Below are 25,529 nucleotides of genomic sequence, written 5' to 3' on the forward strand. Positions count from 1 at the left end.
AAATTATGATGGAATTATTATACCACTCAAGAGGAGGGATAACTTATTCTGATACTATTTATTAATCTCGAGATAAATTATCACTAACTTGCCAACCAAACACCAACTTAAGTAACACTAATTTAATCCCAAGATTATTTGGTGTTATTCTTCACGCCAAACAACCCCTTACTGCATATACTTGGAGTATCAAACATATTATAGTGGAGAATCCGTTTCAATTTCTTTGTCAATTTGATATTAAGAAATTAAATAATTAAACTAAAGAAATGGAAAATGTATTAAAATATTCTTTAATTTTTTCGTCTTAGACATGCTCCAATGAAAAGTTGAAATTAAAGAGTTAATTAAAGGAAACATATTTTTTTTGAAACAAAATAAAAACAAAAGCAGCACAAACAACTTGAAAGGGAGGGAGTAGTAATTCTCCATTCTGAAACATGGTGATTTGAGATTCGAATCTTACAATTCAGAAGCACAAGTTAATTTTTGCACTGTACTGTTTTATGCAAAATAATTATTCCGTACCAGATTTGGTATGTTTCAGAGAACAGAACAGTAGTCCCAACGTTTTGTGATAGGTGTCATCTGCGGACTTCATCTCAATTTGTATGGCAGTTTTATTTTGGTTGTTCCACAATATTTAGAACTTAATAAATAATAGTACCTTCAGTTCTCACTTAAAGAACTCAAATTTTATCTCATACCTAGTTATATTCTACCAACTCAAATCATATCATGTAAAATGGGCCAGAGAAAGAGTATAACGACTTAATGACGAACAAGCACATTGCAGCAACGACAAAGCATCAGGAAAGGGCAGTTCGGGAAACAACAGTGGAGGGTGAGAGTGGAGTTGTTTGAAAAGTCATTAACCGTTAAAGCAGCAAGAAGAAATATTATTCAGGCAATGACAGAAGAGTAAACTTAATTTTGACACGAGGCATGAAACTCAATCCTGTTCAAGTTCCATAGCACGGAAGTGAATCTTTGGAATTGGACGATGAGTCAGTGTAGTTAGGCAGTGCGCTCCTCCAGTGCCAAATTTGAGAAGCAGCTTCAACAACCTTCAGCTTCAGCTGTGAATCCAGATTCCTGGTTGTATGGTCCCCTCTGCTTATGCTAGCATCTTTCTCATTATTTACAATTCAACTGAAGATGGTAGTCCAAAATCTCAGGAAGGCCAAAACAGCTGTTTGGATATGCTGATGAAGAAAAGATATTTACAGCATCTTATTATATGAACAAGAAGTCAGCATAGCAGTAATTAATGGATAAATCACTATCAATCCAGTTGTTCATCTTACTTGTTCAACCCTGTTGTACGACAGGGCGAGGATGGATTACTCAGAGACAATAATCCTCGACATGCTTTAACAAGGAAGAACTTATTGCAAACTGGTTATGCAGCCTACAGTTAGCCTTTACTCTGTGGAGAACTAGCTAAGCTGTTCTCTAGTTGCTAATGCTCTGTTACACCAAAGAAAGAAAACATGGAAAATGTTAAGGGGGATTCAAATGGAACACAAGTGCTTTTTTCAGAAGAGAAGAAGATTTCTAGCGGCATTCCAATGACATCAAGAAATCACTCAATGATAAAGTGTCTGAGAAACTGGACGGTTGTCTCCTTCCATAGTCTTAGGCAATCCTAACCTCATTAGCTAACTTTTGAGGTTGAGTTAGGATCAAACTCTATTCTTTTTTTCATACGGAATCAAAGCCAGACCTATTGTAATTCTTGGTTTATCCAGTTGGACCCTTTCCCTTTTCATGAAGATCGATAAAAAGAAGAAAAGACTAGATTAATGAAGCTCCAGATGCTCTATTCCAAAGCAGAAAGGAATTGAGGAAGTCCAAAGATTGGTATTTAATGTCAAATACTGACAGTAGAAACAGGGGGAATTATTTATGTGTTGATCATGAATGAAAATAAAAATGAAAATCATTACTTGGAATATACAGGGAATTAACAGTACAGGAAAAAATAAAATTAAAGCATTGATTTGCAAATGGCAAGCAGATGCATACTGCTTTCAAGAAATGAAGATGGAAGGCAACATGGAGATTACTGTAAATCAGCCAGGTCGGCTGATTTGGCACGTTAAGAGGCTAGTGAAGTAGAGGTAGAATACTTGTGATGTGCGATAAAAGGATCTGGGGAAAAAAGCTAATTAGGGCTTACCAAACTCTTATTGGCTCTCATATCATGTTACAAGAGAGAGAGGATGGAATGGAGAGAAGTAATTGTATTGAGTTAAGTTCTTTTTAATCTTTCCAAAAAGCAAAACAAAATATAAGTATTGAAAACACCCTTAAACTTGGCGTGAATTATTAATTTCATCCACGAACTGTTGGCATCCTTAAAAAATCCATCTATTTGACTAATTGAACTTAAATACACTCCTGATCTTGCAATATGCGTGAAATACACCCCTAAATTCTCGTCAATTTTAGGGATGCTTTCAACACTTCTCTCGGCTTTTTATTAAGAGCCCCGTGTTCCTATAAGAGTTTGAGAACACTTGCTATATCATGTGGCATATGGGGGTGTACTTAAGTTCAATTAGTCAAGTAAAGGGGTGTTTTTTTGGCTGTCAATAGTTAGGGGACAAATAATAATTTGTGTCAAGTTTAGGGGTGTTTTCAATATTTCTCTCAAAATACAACTTTCTAAAAAGTCAACATTTTATTGTCAATGATGTTTGCTTAAGGCTTCATGTTCTATTTCAAGAGCCACTAAGGTTTGCTAATAATTAAGTCCTAATCAAGGCATTCCTCTGCCTTGCCTGCATTAATTGAAAAACTAAGGACCTGTTTGGAAAGTCACAATGAAATTGAGATTTGGTGCAATTGGGTGTAATTACACTCTTTGACATGCTTGGTAGACCAAGTAATTACTTAGTCAGAGAGCAACTGAGTGTAATTGAAGGTGAGTAATTATACCATGTAATTACATGGAAATTTTTTAAAATTCCTTTCTTTCTTTCTTTCTTTCTTGTATTTCTATTTGTATATTTTCATTTAATTTATTTTTTATTTCTATTAGTTTAAAAAATTATAATATTTTCTAAAAATTATATTTTTTATTTTTTATATTTCATTTCCTTCTCATTCTCAACTTTTACTTTTTCATGTGATACCATGCAATTTTTCATATTATTAATTTATTTATTATTCTATTTTTTATTTGCATAATTTTATAAGTATACTAATTTTTTAATTAAAGTAAATTCATTATTGAATAAGGTTATAGAATTACATTTTTCTTTTCTTTTAAATCATATTTATGTACGTTATGTTGAAATTTGACATAAGAGTATTATGATAAATCTTTTGTTTTGAATTTAAAACTTATGTCATATTTACAGTTTCATTTGTTTAAGTAGTATTGACTTGATATTTCACATTGCAAGCTATATATTTTTTTAGTTAAATTTGATAGCTTATCTTTTTGTCAAATATTTTAATAATTTTATGACATTCTATTTATAATGTTAAATTTTTTTGTCAAACATGCATTTCATGATGTTCATAAAAATCTTATACTTTTATTTTTTATGAATAAATTAATTAAAATATACTAATTTAAAAATATAAATCAATTATTATTTATAATATTAGTTAAGAACATATGTTTACTAATTAATATATTTTCAAAAGATAATATATATCTTAAATATTTAATTTAATATCATTTATAAAGGTTCTTATTTGTCTAATATAAATTTTAAATTTTAGATGATTAACTTTTAGTTTTAAAATTTAATATAACCTTATGATTGCACTTGTGCAACTCAAACAGTACACTTGCAATTACATTGTGACAAACAAATATGTCATTGTAATTACTAGGCTGGTAATTACTACCGTAATAATTACACCAATTCCAATTACAAGAAGGTCTTCCAAACAGACCCTAAAGGTTATAGACTTACACACCCTAAATCTAGTATGACAGAATTTCCTTTTTTTATTTTTTCCTCCCATCCCAGTAAGACTGACACCTTTGTATACTTAGAAACTGCTTAATCTTAACATTCCCATTTTACCTTAATTATATACTGAGCTAGGAATTGACATGACTTATTGATACTAGGGTAATTTTGGTATTTTATACATATTCAGTCTATGTGTCAAAGTCGATCTTTCTTCTTCCCCATTTACAATCAAATACTGGCAACATATTGGGAGGGTTAAAAACAAATAAATTTCAATAGCAAAGATGGTGATTAAGAAAAGTGTACACCAAGATAACGTTTAAAATATTATGCGGTACACATCCATTCAAAGGGGTGTTGTTATTAGTTGGATAATAGTAATATAGTCTTTCCAAAGTTACAAGAATGAAATTAATTGTTTATTGCAGTGGGTATTGACGATAAGATGCTATTTGTGGAATACTCTTATACCATGAGAATTTGTGTAGCGAATTCATTGTACAAGTGAAGTTATTTTATACTTTTGGATGGACTGCTTGACATGCTTAGAATATAACAAGTTTTTATGACTTACACAAGCTTTAAGACTTCAAATTCACATCTCTTTTTACGTATAAATGGTGATTTCCCTATCAAACCAATTGCTCAACCCTACTTTAGTGATTTTCTTCTTAGTGTCCAGTCAAAGTGTGTTGAGAGTATGTTCACTTCTTGGACTTGCATATAAGAGATAGTTTGTCAAATACTTTTGATACCTTATCAATAACTTATCTGGTAATCAATCCTAAAGTGTGACTTCTGCGCAAGTTTTCTTGCATATTTTATCATCAATGGTAAAGTTTGACTTCTGCACAAGTTTCTTGCATATTTTATCATAAATGGTTCCAGAAAGCATTATATTTTGAAGTAAAGTTGAATATCAAAAACCTGCAAGCTACATTGATGCACTCTCTGTCCAAAATGCCCACAGGATGTATGCCTTCATCCTCCACGTGCCTTAGTATAACAGGCAGCTGACTTAAACCATGTTTCTCCATAAGAGTTAGAGCAGAAAGGAGATCTGTATTTGGAGTCACTGCGCATGATACCCGGCACTTATTGCCGTTTGAAGAGCAAACTTCAGCTACTACAAGTTCCTGCATCCATATATTTAAAAGAAATGTATTTGTTATGCATGAGGATAAAATAGTAAAGCCAATCTTAGAATTTTATTTATATAACATAGTTTGATGCCAATTATTCTAATATTGTTCAGTAAAATCATAAAATGGTCTATTTCCCTTTTATTTTGCTATTTTTTTTAATCTACCACCGTCCTTCGCATATTCCTACTACTTGCAAAAGTACTCTTATTTCCTTAGGTCTGTTTTTTTTTTTGGATCAAGTAAAAGGCTTCATTGATAACAACAAGGCCAACTTGGCCGTATTCAAGTGATATACCAAAAAGAGGAGAAACCTACAAAAATATGGTTCTCTCCAAAAGACATTCCACCCTCTATACAAATAGGAACTACATGGGCGCTCCAAAGGAAAATAAGGGATTGGAGACTGCTCCTCAGTTGATCAAAGCTCATCTCCACCCCTTCAAAAGCTCTCCTATTCCTCTCTATCAAATGACTCACATCAAAGCAAGGGGAGTAACATTCGAAGTCTTGTGCCTTCTTCTCGTAGCTCTACTCTTCCAGCTGAGCATCAACTCCTTAATGGTTCTTGGCATAGTCTAGGCAACTCCAAACCATATAAAGATATCCTCCCATAACCTCGTAGCTAAATTGCAATGTAACAAATTATGGTCCTCACCCACCTCCTTATAAAGGTAACACCAGCTCATGCAAACATCCTTACTTTTTCTAAGATTCTCTGCCATCAAAATCACTCGTCTAGTAGCTAACCACGTGAAGAAGCACACCTTCCTCAGCACATTCAGAATCCAGACAGAGACAAATGGAAAACTATCCTCTGCCCTAACCAAAAGCTTCTCATAGAAGGACTTAACCGAGAACACTCGTTATTCTCCATCTCCCAACTCAACGCATCGGGTCTGTCGACTGGCTCACATTGCTTTTGAAGTAAACCTAGCAATCTCCAAAACTCGGGTCACCTCCCAATCTCGAAAAGTCCTCCTAAACCTCAAATCCCATAAGGTCCCATCCCTATGAGTCCCTTTAACTTGCTGAATAGACAATTCCCTTTGGCAAGAGACTCTATACAATACTGGGAATTCATCCTTAAGCACCAAACCTCCACACCTCCAACTCCCTTCCCCAACTTTGAAACCAGTGTTATCATTGAAGTCATCCTACCCCTTCATGATATTCCTTGACACCCCACACATGAAGGGCATCATGATCACATTTGGTCTCCATTCCCCTTTAATCTCTCCATCGCTATCACCCCTATTCATAATGTTTATATTCAATTTATTAATGTTTAGATATGTTAAAGAAATAACATTTGGCCTAACTCAATTCCAAAAACTAGCTCAAAGAGTGAGGATTGAAAAAAGCATATGAAGAGACCACCCGTCCCGTAAGAGCCACATGTGAGAATCTTCAACACCCCACTCACGCTCAGGGCTAGACATTTGAAGCGTGGACAATTTTTTAATATATAGGGGCCCAACATCGGGTAACAAGAATTGGGATGGGTACCGCTCTGATACAAGTCCCAAGTAAGTAGACATATCCAATTTCTATTTCTTTAAGCTTGCCATATGAGATATCACATCATAAAAACAAGATATATCATTAGTGTATAAAGCACGAACCTTTGCCCAAAGTGAATTTACATGTGGGAAATGGATAAAACCAAGGCATCCACTTGGAATCGGTATATCGTTACAAGAGACAACATTAATTATCTAACTCACTAACCTTTTTGGTTAAGTGAACTTGAACACCTTGACCCTTGCACTTAACTCAACTAAGAAACAACAACAACATACCCATTGAAATCCCACAAGTGGGGTTTTTGGGGGTAAAGTGCACACAAACCTTACCACTACCTTGTGGAGGTAGAAAGGTTGTTTCGTAAGACCCTCGGCTCAAAATGCGCAAGTTAAATAGTTTGAACGTCCTATTAAGGGTTCTCAAGTAATTATAGGACTTGAATTTCCAACTCAAACCCGAGAGACATGGTTGGCTTGAAGAGAGTTCTAAGCAAATAATCACAAAATATAACTCAGAGAACTGCCAAAAGTGCAAAAGAGGAGCTGAATTGTGTACGCAGCAGCTTCAGGCGAGATTTTTCAGAAAATCTAGTTGCCAGAATTGGTAAAAGCTGCTGGCATTGTCGGTAGTGGCTGGAAATGAGGTAGTTAGGTCGGACTCTAGCGATGAACACCACGGCAGTCGGAATCTGGTCGAACACCTCGCATGCGCCGGCGCGTATAGACGCGTGCAGGAACCTTGGATTTAGCCCTGTGCGAGGGACCTGCTGCCGATGACATTGACTTTGGTAGCTGGGAGTTAATGGACCTTTGGTGGTGTTAGTTCTGGAAAAATACTGGCGGAAAAGAAAGGTGATCCAATCAGATCTGAAAGTCACTGGGAAGAAGGCACAATGACTGACTTTTCTGCCCCAGATGTTTCTCATGGTAGCTCTGGTACAATGTTAAAGAAATGGACATTTGGCCCAACTCAACTACAAAAGCTAGCTAAAGAGGTGAGGATTGTCCAAGCCATATAAAGAGATCACCCATCCTGTAAGAGCCTGATGCGGCACTTTTCAACAAGATCCCCTGTGTGTTGTACTCCTTTCGCGTTGCTATACCATTATTTCACTTATGAACAAAATCAAGATTACGTTGGCAAAAGACGAACAGAATATAGAGGTGTACTCAATAATCAAAAGAACTATCAAAGTTGTTGAAACTAGTTCAATGGTCAAAGAGTCATTTTGGGGGACTATTACATTTTTATTCATAGTAAGGGGCCAGAATTTGGACGGCTAACAGTAGTTCTACCAGGTGGAAGATCGTCAGCAAGGAGGCGATCTAGTGAAACTAATTAAGGGAGGGGCCAATAATGTTATTTTCACTGCCAGGTCAGTTTCTATTGCCACTACAGAAATGCATCAATTGAATGAAGCAGGCCATAAAAAAGTTCAAGTTTCTTGATCAATGGGGCTTCAATGAAATATAGAGATAAAATCATCAATTATTCTCCCTCTGATTCAAGTTGAATGTCTACTTTCCTTTGGTTGGTTGCTTGAGTAATGGGAATTTAGATAACAAAAATATATATCAACTATACATAATTGAAATCAGATCCTATTTCTTTCTTCCTGTGAAAACTCTCTCCTCCATCCTATAAGATTCAGTAAGTATCGACTCCAAAACTCCCAAATTAATTTTGAAATTCACATATTCCTTTATATAACATTTAACAATACAACCTTCCATTTCATCTTAAGATTCTGCAAAGTCAAAACTCACATCAGAAAACAACATACAAAACTTAAAAGAGATATATATATAAATCCTAAAAATCCAACAAAATCCAGCCCTGTTTTCCTCATTTTTAATTAGTTAAGATATTGAAATGTGCTAAGAAGCTACCTCCTGGCATTTCCCTTCTGCTCTTGGCAACTTGCTGTAATTCTGGATATCAATAAGTGTCAGCAAACCAATGAGAAAATTATTTTCATCAACTATTATAGCACAAGATTGCTTCTCAGCTAGCATGAGAGATATGGTTTCCATTAGCAAGGTGTTCATTAGGACTGTCACATATCGCGTTCTCATTGCCTGTGCAACTAGAACTTTCCTAGCGAAATCATTTTCTTCATCATCAGATTCATAAAGACAGAGTGAACTCTCAAGTTTGCAGAGGTTACTCTCTTTTTGTGAAGGTTCCACACCTTTAGAATAAGTTAAGCTAGGAAGTCCCATGTTGGAGGAAGAAGTTCCCTGCCACTGCGTCATCTGGGCTCTTGCATCTTTTAATTTCTTCCTATCCTTTACTACCCCTTTCCTTGTTTGTCCAGATGTAACCCATGATGACAAACCCACAGCTCCCATGAGGGGCAGAACTATCCGATAATCCTGTGTCAGTTCAAAGAGAAGCAAAACCGCAGTGAGAGGCACCTGACAGACACCAGCAAGAGTGGCAGCCATGCCAACCTGTTAAATAATGTCTTCCAAAATTAAAAAGAACCCAAAATTGAGGTCAAACAGTAAGATTACCGGTACAATTCATGTTGAAACAAGATATACACTATACACATTAGAAAAGATTAACCAAGACAGACGCTACATAAGCACACGAGGATAAAGGTAAGAAACATCCATGAAATTCATGCAAACACTGATGTGCCCATGGTTTGTTTGGTAATGATTTGAACAACTCAAGGTAAGTGATATTCTGAGAAATATATATGAGGGCTAGAGGCAAATAACCTAAGAAGAAAGAAGAAAGTGGTTGAGAGGGGAAGAACTTATGGAATAAGAATCACAATGATGTAAGCTAAGGAACTCTAACAGCATCTTTCAACCAAAAGTGACTGAATCTCGATTCAGCCTAGATCCACAAAACAGATCGTTATCGGGATAAAACTGTAAATACCTAAGGTATGACAAATATGACAGGTAAAGTCTATTATCTCTTATGTGCCCAAGCACCTCTTTAGGTAGGCAGCTTCTTAAGTTTTTATGCTCCTAAATTTAAAGTAGAGATAGAGGCGGATCCAAGATTTAAAGTTTATGGGTTCCTATAGCAACCTCAAGTTTTTTTTCCCGAATAGGTAACAACTTTGTATTATAGACCAGTACTTCGGTAGTACTAAAACCTCCCTTTACAAAAGAAAGTATGAATACTAAAAGGCTAAGAAAAACAATCCTAACAAGAGTCTAAAACTTCTAGGATTGATTCTGCATCTACATGGAAGCTCTAAGCTCTTTGTACACCAAAAACAAAATAGCAAAATACAGTCTGATTTGATCTTGTGTAAGGTGCTACGTCTATTCTCAAAACATCTGGAATTCCTTTCTTTTTAGATAGTCCACCATATGCAAGCTGGTATGATCCTCTAATCACTTCTATTTCTTGCCCCAATCCCACCTCTTCCCAGCTAGAAAGAGTGTCAATAATCTTGCTAGGCATTGTCCATATATGCCTCTAAGATTGATAAAAATCTTCCATAGTTGGTCAGTGATTCGGCAATGTAAAACCAGATGTCCAACTGTCTCAGCAGCATCCCCACATAAGTGTGTAACAATTATAATTTCTCATTCTCAACTTTTCATGTGTCACTACAGCCCCCTTTGCTAGCAACCATGTAAAGCATGCCACCTTATGAGGTATCTTAGCTTTCCAGATTTGTATCTATGGCCAGTTACAGTTCTGTGGACTGTGGCTCAGTCATGTTCATTATCTTATATCCTGAGCTCACTTCGTAGTGCCCCTTATTATGCACAGTCCACCACAAGAAGTCCATCCCATCCTTCAGCCCTTGAAATGATTCAAGAATTTTATAGAGATCAACTAGTCTAGGAATTTCCAGTCATTCAACATTCTCTTAAACATCAACTCTCAATGACCACATTTCAACCACAATTTTGTTTTGATGTTGTGCTAAAACAAACATGTCAGGGAATATCTCCTCCAGACTTCTATTGCCTAACCATCTATCCTTCCAGAAAATTGTTTTGTTACTACTATAAACTCTGATGACAGATTGGCTCTTTAAAAAAGGCCACCATGTTCTAATAGATCTCCAAACAGTTACACCAAAGGAGGTGTGGACCATCCTTGGTAGCCCAAAAATCCATCTCCCCATACTTCAGGTTGATCACCTTTCTCCAATGACTGATTCCTGAGCATACCTCCACAACCACTTCAGTTTTAAGGCCCTACTTTGATTCTTCAAGTTTTTGATGCCAAGACCACCTAGTTTTTACTAGTTATCAAGACTTTCCATTTGACTAAATGAAAACCTCTTTTTACCTTGTTACCTTGCCAAAAGGACCTTCTGAGTTTGTCCAATCTTTGGACTACACCTGAGGGAATGGGGAATAGATATAACATGTATGTTGGAAGAGCATCAAGAACTGCATTAATCAAGGAGAGACTGCCTCCTAGAGACAAATACTGGGCTTTCCATCTAGACAACTTCTTCTCACATCTTCTCCAAAACATTTAATCTTTCTTTAGCCTCTAATTTTTAACTAAATGCTCTTTGTAACTTGCAAGGTCTACTATTGCTAAACCATATCTTGGAGATAGGCTCATTTACAGTGGCGTAGCCAGGATTTTATGGAAGGTGTTCAAACTTTGGATAAGTAAATAGTTTTTGTGTTCATTGGGAGCACCAAGAATATTTAAATCAAACTACGCAATATTTAAATAAATTATACTCTTTCTAACCCATTTTATGTGGCACTCTTTCCTTTTTAGTCTGTCCCAAAAAGAACGTCACCTTACAAAATTTAACTTGAAAATTCCCCTTTTACCTTTAATGAAATGATTTACAACAACACAAATATCTAAGAATTGTTTTAGATCACAAGTTTCAAAAGTCTTCCTTTTTTCCTTAAATACCGTGCCAAGTCAAACGGTGCCACATAAAATGGAACAGATGGAGTAAAAACTATTATAATAGAATTAACAATTGTATAATTTAAAACTAAACATAAAGAAGACAAAAAGGAATGAACAAAACAAACATGTTGATTTATAACAATTTTTAATTAAACACGACTCTTTTTAAAAAAATAACTAAACCATGACAGTTTTTGTCCCTATTTGTTTTAGAAAAATAGTTGGACTTAGGCCCAGTTTTAAGGAAAAAACTAGGCCCAAAAAATTATATAACAAACTGCAGCTACGGGCAATCGAAGCTGGGCATCTTACAATTTCCTAAACACCCTAGGCCGCTAAGCTACAGCTCTTTGTTGTGTCAAGGGTGTTCAAAACGCAATATATAGCCATATTAAATAATATTTGACCTACATATACAGTGTAATTTTCCGACGAAGGGTGTTCGATTGACCATCCTTGCCCCAACTTAGCTCCATCCTTGCTCATTTACTCACAAATTCCATCATAAACCGAGAAATCTGAGGTGTAAGAGTAGGATAAGGCTGATGTAAGAATGTAAATGATCTTCCAACCAGAACATGAAAAAGAATAACATGACAGAAAAACATTGATGGGTGTTGAGCCTGCTTATGTAGGTAGCATACCATATTGAGTTCACCTCAAACACATACCATAAACCTTTCTAAACAACTAGCCTCTACGGCTCTCCTATACAGATGATTCCGAGCTATTATTACTCATTTTATTTTATAAATGATAGAGTCAAGAAATTCCCAGTTTGACCATCTAAGAGAGGAGAAAAATAAGATAACCTAACCTTAACCCACAACAACTTTAAACCATCTAGTTCCTATATACTTAAATCTTGTGGAAATAAATGATAAACGACTGGGTTCAGATGGCTTTACGGTGGCATTCTTCTATGGATGCTAGAGTACTATTTTAAAAAATATTATGGTGAAGTGACTTAAGGTTCTGCCACCTGTGGTAGAACTTAAACTCTTCATACATTATTCTGATAAGAAGGAAGGTCAAATCAATTACTCTAATTGGTAACATTAGAATTATTTTTTGCCAGAATGCTCTAATTCAGATTCGATGTATTAATTCAAGGGCGACAGATTTTAGATGCTTGCCTGATTGGAGATGAACCCATTGAATCTTGTTTCAAATTGGATGTTTTCTCGGAGATTTATGCAATGTTGATGTTCAAATACCTTTTGAACATTAACTTTGCATAAAGTCATATCAAAAGGCTCACATGGTCATATACCTTTTAAGCATCCTCTTGAATCATGAATCTATAGCAAGATCATATCATGGAATGTAAGGGGGATGAACCACCTGAGTTAAACTGCTATCATCTAGGTGGGTATGAAAGAATGGGGGTGTAATTGTTGATGTAATGGTAAGGAGTGCAGACGCGTGGGGTGGGGGGTGATCGGTGAAATATGAGACACTTCGGGCAAGGGAAATTCAGGCCAGTTTCCAATAACCTGTAAGAGGTCTGAAATATGTTCGAGATGGCGATGCAAGGTAAGAGATAAAGTGAGCTCGAATTTCAGAAGAAAAGATAGAAGAGAGGAAATAAGTAGTTTTGGGTTCTAGATTCCCTTGCACTTCTCTTATTATTTCAATAATAAACACTCACTTATCCAGACATGTAGCACTACTTCGAACAAAAGGCAAATTCATACCAGACCATATGCTTGGGGGGATGCAACTTCCAAGATGGAAAGATGAAAGACTGGATCAGCATGAGAGATAATGTAGCCAACAATTTTCCCATATGCAGTTCCAGTAGCAGCACCAATAAATAGAGATGGAGCATAGTAGCCTCCAACCAATCCAGAGGCTCGGCATAATGAAGTTGTTACTATTTTGACAGCTACAAGCTGGAGCAACAGATCAGCAGAGAGGCCTTTCACTAGTGGGCGAGATTCTAGCAAAATATCAACGTTCTCAAAACCCCAGTAAAGGATTTCAGGATATGCTAAGGCTACCAGCCCAACCAGAAGCCCACCCAGCACAGGGAAAGCTGATTTTGGCACGCCGCTGGTCGTTTGGATATTTTCCACTATTTGCAGCATAAGTGATGTACAGCTTGATAATGCCACTGAGACTAACCCGCAAAAGATGCCCAGCAGAAGATAAAGCGGCAATTCTGAAACGGAGACGAACAATTAACACAATTGTACGTGCCAAAAAAGAGTTCAGAACACATTTGGACTTACCACAGTAAGTAATACCAATGACAGAAATGTGAGTCTAAGGTGATTTCACAAGGAAGAAGACTGCAGAACCCCCAGTTGAAAAAAGGGACAATAATAAAAGGCAAAAAATGCTCATCTCCCTCTAGAAAGGTATGGTAATGCTGTAGCCAAAATATTTTCCTCTTTTGTTCACCAGTGATCTGATAATTCATTAGATAAATAATTCTGGATGAGTAATTAGAAGGATTTATATGTTCGGCTGGAGTTTTAACCACTTAAAAAAAAAAAAAAACTATCCCTTGATTGACCTTCCACCAAATCACCCAAAATAAGCGAGGAACATGTTAATGATAAGTCCTGAGACTAATTTATTGTGTTTCGGGAACATTCCGGGTATATGGGAGAATTAATATCCCTTATATTTGTCAGTTATTTACATCAGCAGAGACTTCCCATGGCTTTCATCATAGATCACTTTACTTTGATTTAACGCTAAATTAGTGGAACAAGCCATAGTCAAGAAATAAGCATTGACTTATAAGAAGATAAGCTTGTTAGAGAAAGTTACCGCATTGGTTTGTACGGGTTTACAAAGTCGTTTAAATGGTCCTGGGCTACTCCATCTCTTGCTTTAAGGTTTTGGGTTGGATACTCAAATTCTTTTACCCGGAATCAGAGCCAAACTTTGGAGAGACCGTTAGCGCAACTACTTTCTCTCTTCATCTTTTATCGCTCTAGGTTTCTCTTTATCAAATCAACTTGTGGAACTGCTCTAGGCTTGTCTCTCTCTCTCTCTCAATTAAGCCTATTGCGCCACTAACATTGCTGTAGCATGTAAGTCCAATCAATAGCCTATTGAGCCTAATCTATCTCCCTTAACGTCAGACCCAATGCTGTTGAGCCTCCTCTTTCTCTACTTCAAACAAAACAACAACAAAAAAAGGCAAAAATGATCAAATCCAATCCACCTGTAAACCCTAGAACTGGGTTACACGAGTCGAAGGGTGTTGGAGAATGCTACACTTGTTGCTCATAGGTTGTGTAAGGTCTCCAGTAGAGTTCAAATGGACATAACTACTCCACCCATTGCCTTAAAGTTTTAGGTTGGATAAGCAAATTCTGTCGCAAGGGTTATTAAAGTTCTCACGTGAGAGGAAAAAACAAAAAAGAAGAAAACATGTTTTCATTCCTATTTTCTTTTAGGATAAATTTTAGTCCACAAATGTGACATTTATTAACAGGTTCTATCTTCCTTCAAAACATTTTACCCACCAAATAACCCACAAGACAGAGTCTTCTATTCTTCAAGTTGAGTTTTCTGTCGTATCAGCTCAGAAGCTTCTTCTGATGTAAACACAAAAATAACCACTATGCTCTTCTAAATAAGTTGCCATAGCTAAAATGTATGCTGAGATAAGAAAGCTGAAACAACTTCTACCGAGCTTAATAGAGTAGTGTTCATCCTTCTTTATTTTGATCAAGTAAATGATTTCATTGATAATAACAAAGACAACTTGGACGTTTACAAGTGGTATACCAAAAAGAGGAGAAACCTACTGTAACACCCTGCAAGTTCTAAGCTAAATCCCGAATCATTTCTCATATGCGCATAGACCTGAACCTGAGGATTCTAATTTTTACACAGTTGCTAAGGTCAATTCGTTAGTGTAGGAAGAGCTTTGGAGATGAATTAAGGTCACAAAAATCCTCTTGCACAAAGTTGAGTTGAAAGCTTTCTTACCGATTGAGTTTCTACTTGGGTCAACTTCTAACGAGCATATCTCTTAGAATATGAAGACTTAAGTGTCCCATTACCCACCAAATTAAAGGTATTTGACTCTTCTGTACAACTTTGCTGACCGCTCGTCAATCCGAGGTCGTAGTCAAAAGTTATGATCATTTTACTTTTGATTGACATTCTGGAGAGAAGCTACAGACCAAGTCCCCACCTGCGAAACGCTTGTGGGGTGCAGATGGAGGAAAATTAGGAGACATTCTGGTTTGACATGCGAACCACCTGCATGCTGCAGATCCCCATCTGTGGGACGCATGTGGGAATGCAGGTGAGCCGCCGGGAAACCTTTTAAGTTGGTTTTAATCCGATTGTTTTTACTTTTGGCCATTCTTTCAAGACCTAGAAGTGGTTTTCTCTCCTCCTTCATCAAGATAAATCCTTCTCTAAGGATCTCAAGCTTCCGAATCAAATTCCTTCATCTAATCTTGAATTGATAATTGGTAATAGAAATCTCAACCCTTGCCCATTGGGTCTGCAAGAAGCGAATTCAAGAATCCCAAGAAAGGATTTCTTGATTATTCTTCATCAAGTTAGGTTTCTTAGTCAAGATTTATGGAGCATCTAAGATGTGTAAGACTATCATAGCGAGGAACCTAGTTCTTCCTCACGCCATACATCTACAATTTTAGTTAGTAAGATCAAAGCTAAGGTTTTTACCCCAAAGTTTATGATTTCGAATTCTCTATATTTCCAATTATTGATTCTTGATCCTATTATTGAAATTAATGTACTTCATATCGTTGATTATCTTTGATTTCTGGTTCATGTTTATTCTACCACATGGTCCCTTCCTAGCTAAAGTTATTTTGAAAACCTTGTCATAGTATTTCATATGCATTGTTTTTAAGAGTGAAGTATATTAGAAGTTTTAAAGCATTATTTCAAGAAAGAGTTCGACAAAGTATATTTAGTTTCAAGTGCATTATTTCAGAAAGAGTTTCAAGGAAGTATGTTTTGCCTCAAGTGCATATTTTCAAAAAGAAAACATAGTCAGTTTTTAAAGACAACATATCTCAATTTTGAGAAAGCATAGTTAGTTTTAAAGCAAGTTCAGTTCAGTTCTAAAGAACTATTTTGAGCAAGGAATCAGAGAAAGAGATTATTAGTTTTTCCCTAAAGTGGACAACTTTAAAGTTATTGAGCACCAATGCATGTTTTGAGAAAAGTATCGAGCATCGAGTTGGATAAAGGTTCAGATAATCCAAACCCCATAACTACGCCGCTAGCGTATAATAGGATCATTTCGTTGATTCGGGCCACTCCTCAAAAAGCCCCTAGTACAACAACAACAACAACAACAACCCAGTGAAATCCCACAACGTGGGGTTTGGGGAGGGTAGATTGTACGCAGACCTTACTCCTACCAAGGTAGGACCCCTAGTAAGGGCTCAAAAATTAGATCCATCAGTTAAGTTCGTCCTTTACCTTAACAAGGTATGAGATGGCTCTGGCAACGTGGAAAAGACGTTGTATGATCATGAGGCTCAGATGATGGTTGTCGGCAAGAGAAAATCCCCCAAAGAATGAAGTTATATTATTTTCAATATTTGCTATTGATGCATATTTTCAATCATAAAGTATTTTTGTTGAAGTAAACATGTATGCTTTACTATTCAGTTGACTTTATTTCAATCTATCTTCAGAGTTATTTATTCAGCTCAGTATATTTAGTTTTAGCCAATTGTTACATTTAGCTATTTTACATACCATACATCCCATGTACAGACGCCATTCGACACTGCATCTTTTCACGATGCAGATTCAGGTGTTCAGGATTGGCAGCAAACACATCACTAGGATCTCACCTTTACTCAACATTTGGTGAAGCCTCCTTGCTTTCGGAGGGCTCCAATTTATTTAGAGTTTAAGTAGTTAGTAGACACTGCTAGTAGGTATTCAGGTAGACGGGGATCTCGTGTCGACATCTATCTTCAATACATTAGAGGCTTCATAGACGAGTTGGTTGAGTTTAGTCATAACCTCAGATATTTTACAAACATCTTTATGATTAAAACCTTTTTTTTTATCTATGACATTGTGAGTTTGTTTTTAGAATGTTATTGCATACTCATCTTTTAAAAGCTTTCGCATAGTTGTTATAGCTTCCAACATAGTAGTAAGCCAGCCCAAGGATTTCCTTGGGACCAACAATGGTTCTCAGTGCCGACCACACCCAAGGTGTAGGCTTGGGACGTGACACCTACAAAAAATGGTTCTCTCCAAAAGACACCCAATCTTCTATACACACAGGAACTACATAGGTGCATCAAAAGAAATTAAAGATCAAAGACTACTCCTCAAATGAGAAAAGCTCATCTCCACCCCTTCAAAAGCTCTCATATTTCGTTCTTTCCAAATGACCCACATTAAAGCAAGAAGAGTAACATTCCAAGTCTTGTGCATCCTTCTTCTAGCTCCACTCCTCCAATTGAACATCAACTCCTTCACGGATCTTGGCATTACTCAAGAAACGCCGAACAATCTAAAAATATTCTTCCATAACTTCATGGCTAATTTGCAATGTAACAAAATATGGTCCATGTCCTCACCCGCCTCCTTTCAAAGGAAACACCAGCTCAAGCACGCAACCATTCGTTTCCTAAGATCCACTGTCGTCAAAATCACCTCTCTAGTAGCTAGCCACGTAAAGAAGCGTACCTTCTACAACACTTTAAGTATCCAGACCAATTCATTATGGAACTCGGCATCTCCTGAATGATATTAAACGCTTGAAGCTTCTTTTGCAACTGAATCGACCACTCTATCTCTCAATCCTTCCACCTAGTTTGTCATTTGTTGTGCAATTGCGCCGTCAAATGAGAGAAAAATCGTATAAATCTGGGATTTAATTTTTGGAGGGTTATGACCAACCAACGCATCATATCATAATCTCATCTCCATCATGTCAACAAGTTGAGAACTGATTGTTAGATATCAATTACTCCAATAAGGTTTTATTCCCTTCCGAATAGTTTCATAGCCAAGGCTATACACTAGACATGAGCGCCATTGATTGTGAGATTCCAATTTTACAACAACCATAAGCTTCTACAAATCTTTTAGGTTTTAGACATACTTCAATTATCATTACTTTTATCAAGTAAATGATTTCATTGAAAATAACAAGGCCAACTTGGCCGTATACAAGGGGTATACCAAAAAAGGAGAAACCTACAAAATATGGTTCTCTCCCAATGCCACTCAATCCTTTATACAAACAAGAACGACATGGTTGTACCAAAAGAAAATAAGGGATCGGAGACTACTCCTTAGCTGAAAAAAACTCTTTTATGTCTCTCTTTCCAAATGACACCCACATTGGGCAAGAGGAGTAACTCTCCACACATTGTGCCTTCTTCATCTGGCTCCACTCTTCCAGCTGAATAATAACTCCTTCATGGATCTTGGCATAGTCCAAGAAATACCCACCATCTAAAAATATCGCACCATAACCTCGTGGCTTGTTTGCAACAAAGTAGAATGTGATCTATGTCCTTGCCTGCCTCTTTATAAAGGAGCCACCAACTAATGCAGACAACCTTTCATTTCATAATACTCTCTGCCATCAAAATCATCCCTCTAGTAGCTAACCAAGTGAAGAAGCACACTTTCTTCAACATCTTAAGAACCCAGACCGAATCATGTGGAAAACTATCCTCCGCTCTCACCAAAAGCTTCTTGTAGAAAGAGCTGAGAGAGAACAATTTGTTACTCCCCAAACTCTCAACTCAAGACATCGGGTCTGTCAACTGGCTTGCATGGCTTGTGAAGTAAATCTCTGAAGCTCGATCACCTCCCAATCCTAGAATCTCTCTTAAACCTCAAAATCCCAAAGAGTCCCACTCATTTCTGTACCACTAACATGTTGAACAAACAACTCCTTTTGGCAAGAGACCCTATAGGCCTATACAAAACCGAGAAATCTTCTATTAGTACCGAACCTCCACAACACCACCTTTGCTCTCTAAAACTAACTCTACTCCCAACCCCAACCTACAAAGAAATGTTATTATAAAAGGCTTCCCATCCCTTCATAATATTCCTCCACACCTAAAACCCGAATGACATAGTAATCACATTTGTTCTCCATCCCCATTCCATAACACCATTTTTATCCGCTATTACCTCTCTCCGTAATGCTCTCCCTCCACCCTGAATCTCCACAACCATTTACCCAGAAATGCTTAGTTGAAGACCTTCAAGTCCTTTCCACTATTTGGGCTATGCTACAATTTCCCACCGCACTAATGAAACTTCTTTTCCCTAACCGCCGCACCCCAAAGGAAATTCTTTGCAACTTTCCATCTTTCCTATTACATCGAAAGAGCATTGAACAAGGACATAAATACGTAGGGATACTTGACAAAGTGCTATTAATCAACACTTCCCTCTTTTGGACAAATATCTTTTCTGTCAGCCTACTAGCCTCTTCTCTACCATCTCGATGAATGGATTTCAAACATTGTGATCCTTGTTCGATGCGTCTGAGGAAGCCCAAGGTAGGTGGTAAGTAGGGACCTTCCCTTACAATGCAATACGTTAGACAACGAATCAATTTTATCCACTTCCTCAATGGGTACGATCTCGCACTATTCTGAGGTTGCTTTTTAACCCTAACACCACCTAGAATCAAGTCAACACTTGTCCAAGGTAGTCCAATTGGATCCCATCTACATCACAGAACACCAAAGCATCATTTGCAAATAAAAGATGAGTAACCGATACAGAACTGGCACCACCAACTATGGCCTTGAAACCCTTCTAAAACAGTTCTATCCATCATCCTGCTCAAAGCCTCCATCACCAAAATAAAGAGCATAGTTGAAAGGATCTCTTGCCTCAATCCCCTTAAACTACCGAAGAAACCACAAGGATTTCCATTCACCAAAATCGAGTATCTAACAGAAGAGATGCAATAATTGATCCCTTTCACTATTTCTCCACGGTCAAAACTAATTTGATGGATACTATTGCTGAATTCCAAGATAGTAGTGCACTCGTCTTCTTTTTGTACTTCAAAGAAACTATTTTTTTATTTTTTCCAATTTCCACGATTTCCTTCAGTATTTCTCCTGAAATAATAGGACAAAAATGAGAGCAATAGCAGGGCATGTATTCTATTAAATTGATGTACCGTAGCCATTCATCTCGGGCTGCCAAACTCATGGAAATGCAGTTCTTGAGGCATTAAATGATTCTACTCTTTTAGAAAAGTCAAATTGCATTAAGAAAGCAATGGAAGTTCTAGGTATGATTAAAAGTCAAATTGCATTAAGGCGCTAAAAGATTTTATCCTATAGTTTCTTTGAATCAATAGACTTAGCAGAAAAATAGAACACAACTAAAAGCTAAAGCTCCTTATATACAATACCAACTATCCAGATTAAGGTTTACTCATGATGGTACATTTGCATTATGTCAGTGTCTCTAGGAGTCTTCTTTAGTCTATTTAAAGATTTGTGTGTCCATTGAAAACACCTTCTCAACATTCACAAGGTAGGAGTAAGGCTACATACACACCACTCTCCCAAAACCCCAAATATAGGATTAAACTGGTGTAATGACCCTCAAGATCATTTTCATCTTTTTCCAATCTTTTCAGCGTTTAGAGCCTTCCTGTAGCGACCTCAAGTTATTTATGACTTACTTGCACTGACAGTCCGGTCGTCTGGTCATTCGTTTGAGTTTTATGCTCGATTCATTGTTCTGGAGCTCTTAGAGTTTGAACGGTTGACTTCGATCAAAACTCTAGGAAAACAACCTCAGAACAAAATTCTGACAGTTTCATCAGCTACGGAATGGCCAAATTAGGCTAGTAGCATGATCGGCACGAGTATCGAGCCAATCGGTGCGAGTTTGAGGCCATTTGGCACTTTAACCTTTGAAATTTGGCCTAAAGTTGACTTTGGTCAACATTCTTGGAAAACGTGTTCGAATTGAAATTTCATCAACGCGGTTAGCTCCAAAATGTTGAGTTTAGCCTAGAACGACCTTTCGTTCGTGTCCCGAGGCATTCGATCTCATTTCGAGCCTCTTTTTGGAAATGGCAAAAAGTATGCTTGGGTGTGGGACCCATATTTTTGTCGAGACGACCTCGGATGAAAATTTTGATAGCATCATTGAGTCTGAAATGTCGAATTTGGTGGGGTAGCATAGTCCGTTTTTAAGCACCCCACCGTAGTTGTGAAAGTTGCCAAAAACAGCTGATGTGCATCAGCTGGTGCAGACCAAATTTGGTCTTTGCGTTCGCGCCACCTAGGCCGCGTTCGCGGAAGCCATGGTTGTTGGTCTCCGCGTTCACGGGCACAAGGCTGCGTTCGCAAAGGCCTAACGGATTGGCCTCCGCGTTCGCAGACCTCTTTCTCCGCGTTCGCGGAGCGCAATTCACTGGACTTTATTAAAAGACCAGTGACGCGAACTCAGCCATTTCCCCATTTTCTTTCTTTGATTTTGGGAGCTAGGGAGCTCCATTTTTGGCGATTCCAAGTCCGATGGGTTGGTATTGATCGTGAATACGTGTTGGTAGGTTCCGAGAAGTGTGCAAGGCGACGTTTTGAGGTAAAATCCATCCCAAAGGGGCTGCCCTAGCTTAGCTTTAAGCTTTAATGGTGATTTTAATTGTTTGGCTGATTTAGGTCGTTTTGAGCATCGATTCGTGCTTCATTTTGGGGTACAAACTCAATAATGCGTTTCGAACCTTTTCACAAAGTTATTTCCGGAATTCCCATCACGGGTCCCATAATTCCGTTTTTGATCCATTTTTGAGCATGTCTCCAAAAAATGTGATTTTAGTGTCAAAACATTCGTATTGACGAGGTGATCAACATTTTGATAGCGTAGAGACATTTGGAGTTGTTTTTGGAGCTAAAATATTCCGAAAAGTGGACTTGGAGCGCGCGTATTCGGCTCCGAGATAGGTTACGGTCTCTTTTCTTTTGATTGAGCTTCATAAGGTGTTGTTTAGTATAAATAGCTTTTAGTTTGGATTGTATGTGACGAGTTAGGCTCAATTCCCAATTTCTTGATTCTTTGTCCCGGTGTGATCCTTAGGCTAGGTTGTTTTATGAGACTTCTAGTCTAGTGGGTAGAACTATTGATTATGCCTTAGTTTAGCCGTGATTAGCCAATTTTAGGTGGCTTGATTGATGTTTATGGTGGTTGGCGAATTTGCACCTTAGGATTGATTTTGAGATGAAAGTTAGTTGATGTAGCCATTGTTGGCGGGAGTCTCTTAGACTTAGTGTCTTCTCTATTGTAGCACCTATTTTAAAGCCTTGGTGTAGAGGTTTCCACCTAGTTAGGCTTGTAAATTATTGTTGGATTCCATTTCTGGATTTAGAGCTAGAATTCCCTATGCTTTCTTGTTGCCGTTTAGTGGGGCTAGTTGTGGTCGTATTCTTGGGGTTGTATTCTCAGTTGGATCTGGAGTTGGATCTGGAGGTTTTGATTGACTAGCTGAGCACCATTTCCTCACTCTCCTCCTCCTTGCTACCCAATTAGCATTGAGTTCCCTTTTGGGCCTTGTTGTTGAGTTAGAGGAGTAGATTTGAGTCATAGGTCTTGGTTAGAGGTAGGATGCATGTGCTAGTCCTGTTTCTATGCTCTAGAGGGTAAGGTGCTTGTGGAGTCATTATTGTATGTGATTGTACGTGTTGTTTGGGTGCTGGTGATGGCATGCATTACATTGGATCATTGTTTCTCACGAATGTAATAACCCTGGTACATGCATTGGTTCTTGACATTGAGAAAGCTGGGTTGTAACCCAAACTATTTTATATTGATTTTTCTTAAATAGGGACCTTTATTACTACTGTTTTCAGTAGACTGGAGGCATCGAGGATGCGCTCATTTTACTATATTGATTTGAGGCATCGAGGATGCACTCAGTCGTAGAGATTTCCGACCCTTTCTATACTGATTTGACTTTTTATCTCCGATCACCACGACAGAGCGGACTTTGATGATCGGATATACAGATTGATATCTATATTGATATAAGATCTGGATCGGGACCAGTCAGGTATACAGGGGCATTCCCGAGCTCCCCATGGTGATCCCAAAGAGGCGCATGGGTCCTACTTCCTGACCGAAACTGGAAGTAGGTGTATATATTTTGGTATGAGGCACTTGGCACAGATGGTATTACTGATTTTATTGCATGACTTTCATTCATATATGCATTGCTTATCACCACCATAGTTGTTTGTACCTGTCGGTAGTATGGGATGCGCGGGTTTACCTGTTTGTAAGTGAACTTCCTGAGCACACAGGAGCTCAGGAGGTATTGTCTTACTATTTGCGAACTTGTGGTGGTATAAAGGGTGGTCTCTTGTTTGAAGGTAGTTACTGCCCTTGCTCTTATTTATTTAACTTTTTGTACAGGGATTTAGTTGATACGGTCATTTGGGCCTTTATGTGATATCTGTGTTTCCTTCGATTAGTAGGTTGTCACTTCGTGGTTCCCCCTTTCGTAGTGTGTCTTCATGTTTAGGTCTTAGGCTGGCGCCATCAGGTACGTCCTTGGTTTCCTTGCTTGTTTCCTATCTCTCTCTTTCTTATATCTAATGCTTTTTATTGTAGGCTTCTGTATTATTCTTGTTAGTTACTTGTGATATATACTCCTTGCTTACATATTCTTTATACTTGTTTATCTTTGGAGCTCAGTCGGCCGATGCCTACTGAGTGCCACTTCTTGGTACTCATACTACACTTCTGCACCCTGCAGATCACAGTACAGGTTTTCACTACTGATTTGAATATCATGCTGAGCAGCTCTTGGATTTTGTAGACTTGGGTGAGCTCTTGGCGTTCAGAGTTGCCTACCTCCTTCTATTTTGGGACTTGGACTAGTCTTTATTTGTATTTGGAGACAGTCTGTATTACTATTACTATTATGGTATTTGTATAAACCTTGTACTCCGTTATTTAGTATAGTAGCTCGACTACTGACTAATACCAGGTCTTGGGGGTTATCTTGTTGTATTGGTATTATTCTTCTTTGATTATTATTATTATTATCATTCGCTTCTTTCCTTCCGCTTGTGATGGTTCGTTGCCTATGGTTTCGGACTGTGGGGTTAGGCTTACCTACTGGTGGGTTAATAGTAGGTGTCATCATGACATGAGAAATCGAGTCGTGACAACTGGGTATGTTTTTGTTGATGTCTAAGTAGAAAATGTAGAGAACCTCTGATGTTAGGGAATACCAAGTATTAATATTCGAATTAAATGGGACTATCATGATTTATATAGCCGATCATAACTAGCTTATTATTGAGATGTACTTGTTGTCGGTGTTTTTAGGAGAAAATAAGCGCAAAAAAACGACAAGGTCCATGAGGCATAAAACAAGAAGTAAAGTGCACACTTCTTTGAAGTGAAAGCACAAATGTCAAACATATATGAATTTAGAACTATAGGAATCGAATTGCAATTGAAAAAACTAATTTCAGCATATAATATACAATAAAGCAGACATTAGTCCAAGTCCTCAAAGTTGATATTCAAAAAAATCGACCGCTTCTTGTTTGGATCAGTGTGTGTCATTGTTTGAGGCACACATTTCTTTGAAGCGCATGGCTTCACTTATGAAGTGATCACCCCTCACTTTGCATCGCTTAATTCCTTATCAAGGAATATGGCTTTTAACAACAGTGGTTGATGTTGCTGTAAGTTGTACAAATGTATTTAAGATGCAAACTTGAGGGAACAAGTTCAAAATTACCCGTAGGTGTACGAAAATCATATGCTGGGACTGCAAATGCAGGTTCTGAGCCAAGGCCAATTTCTGAGACTACAGAAGCTATAACAGCACTGAGAATAACCATTGAAGTCGTATTTGTTAAGGACAAGGACTCTGCAGGTGATGGCCATAACACAGATTCCACAGCAAAGAAACAACCCGCAACAGCAGCATTAAATCCTTTAAGTAGAAAACAAGAAGAGTTTCAAAGGGACAAACATTTTAATCATGGAGACAAAGTCACTGAAAAGATATTACAGGAAATTATTAGCAGAACAAGATTTCCAGAAAATGAACTCCTGC

The 25,529-nt window shown here is 37.5% G+C and overlaps 1 protein-coding gene across 2 annotated transcripts in view; it reads right to left on the bottom strand.

Annotated features, from left to right (window-relative positions):
- Positions 1-856: 856 nt before the first annotated feature.
- The window catches only part of LOC129885237 (chloride channel protein CLC-e), a 32,872-nt gene continuing 8,199 nt past the window's right edge, over positions 857-25,529 (bottom strand). Inside the window, exons 3-8 of one of the 2 annotated variants that reach the window (XM_055959438.1) lie at positions 25,209-25,406; positions 13,174-13,640; positions 8,497-9,060; positions 4,866-5,074; positions 1,308-1,470; positions 857-1,205 (exon numbers count right to left, since the gene is read on the bottom strand). In XM_055959438.1, coding sequence (XP_055815413.1) covers positions 1,440-1,470; positions 4,866-5,074; positions 8,497-9,060; positions 13,174-13,640; positions 25,209-25,406 — 1,469 coding nt within the window. In that variant the 3' untranslated portion in view covers positions 857-1,205; positions 1,308-1,439. Of the gene's footprint in view, positions 1,233-1,307; positions 1,471-4,865; positions 5,075-8,496; positions 9,061-13,173; positions 13,641-25,208; positions 25,407-25,529 lie in introns of both variants that reach the window. The other variant, XM_055959439.1, reaches the window with a different exon arrangement.

This window comes from Solanum dulcamara, chromosome 4, assembly GCF_947179165.1.
Source record: "Solanum dulcamara chromosome 4, daSolDulc1.2, whole genome shotgun sequence".
Classification (NCBI taxonomy): domain Eukaryota; kingdom Viridiplantae; phylum Streptophyta; class Magnoliopsida; order Solanales; family Solanaceae; genus Solanum; species Solanum dulcamara.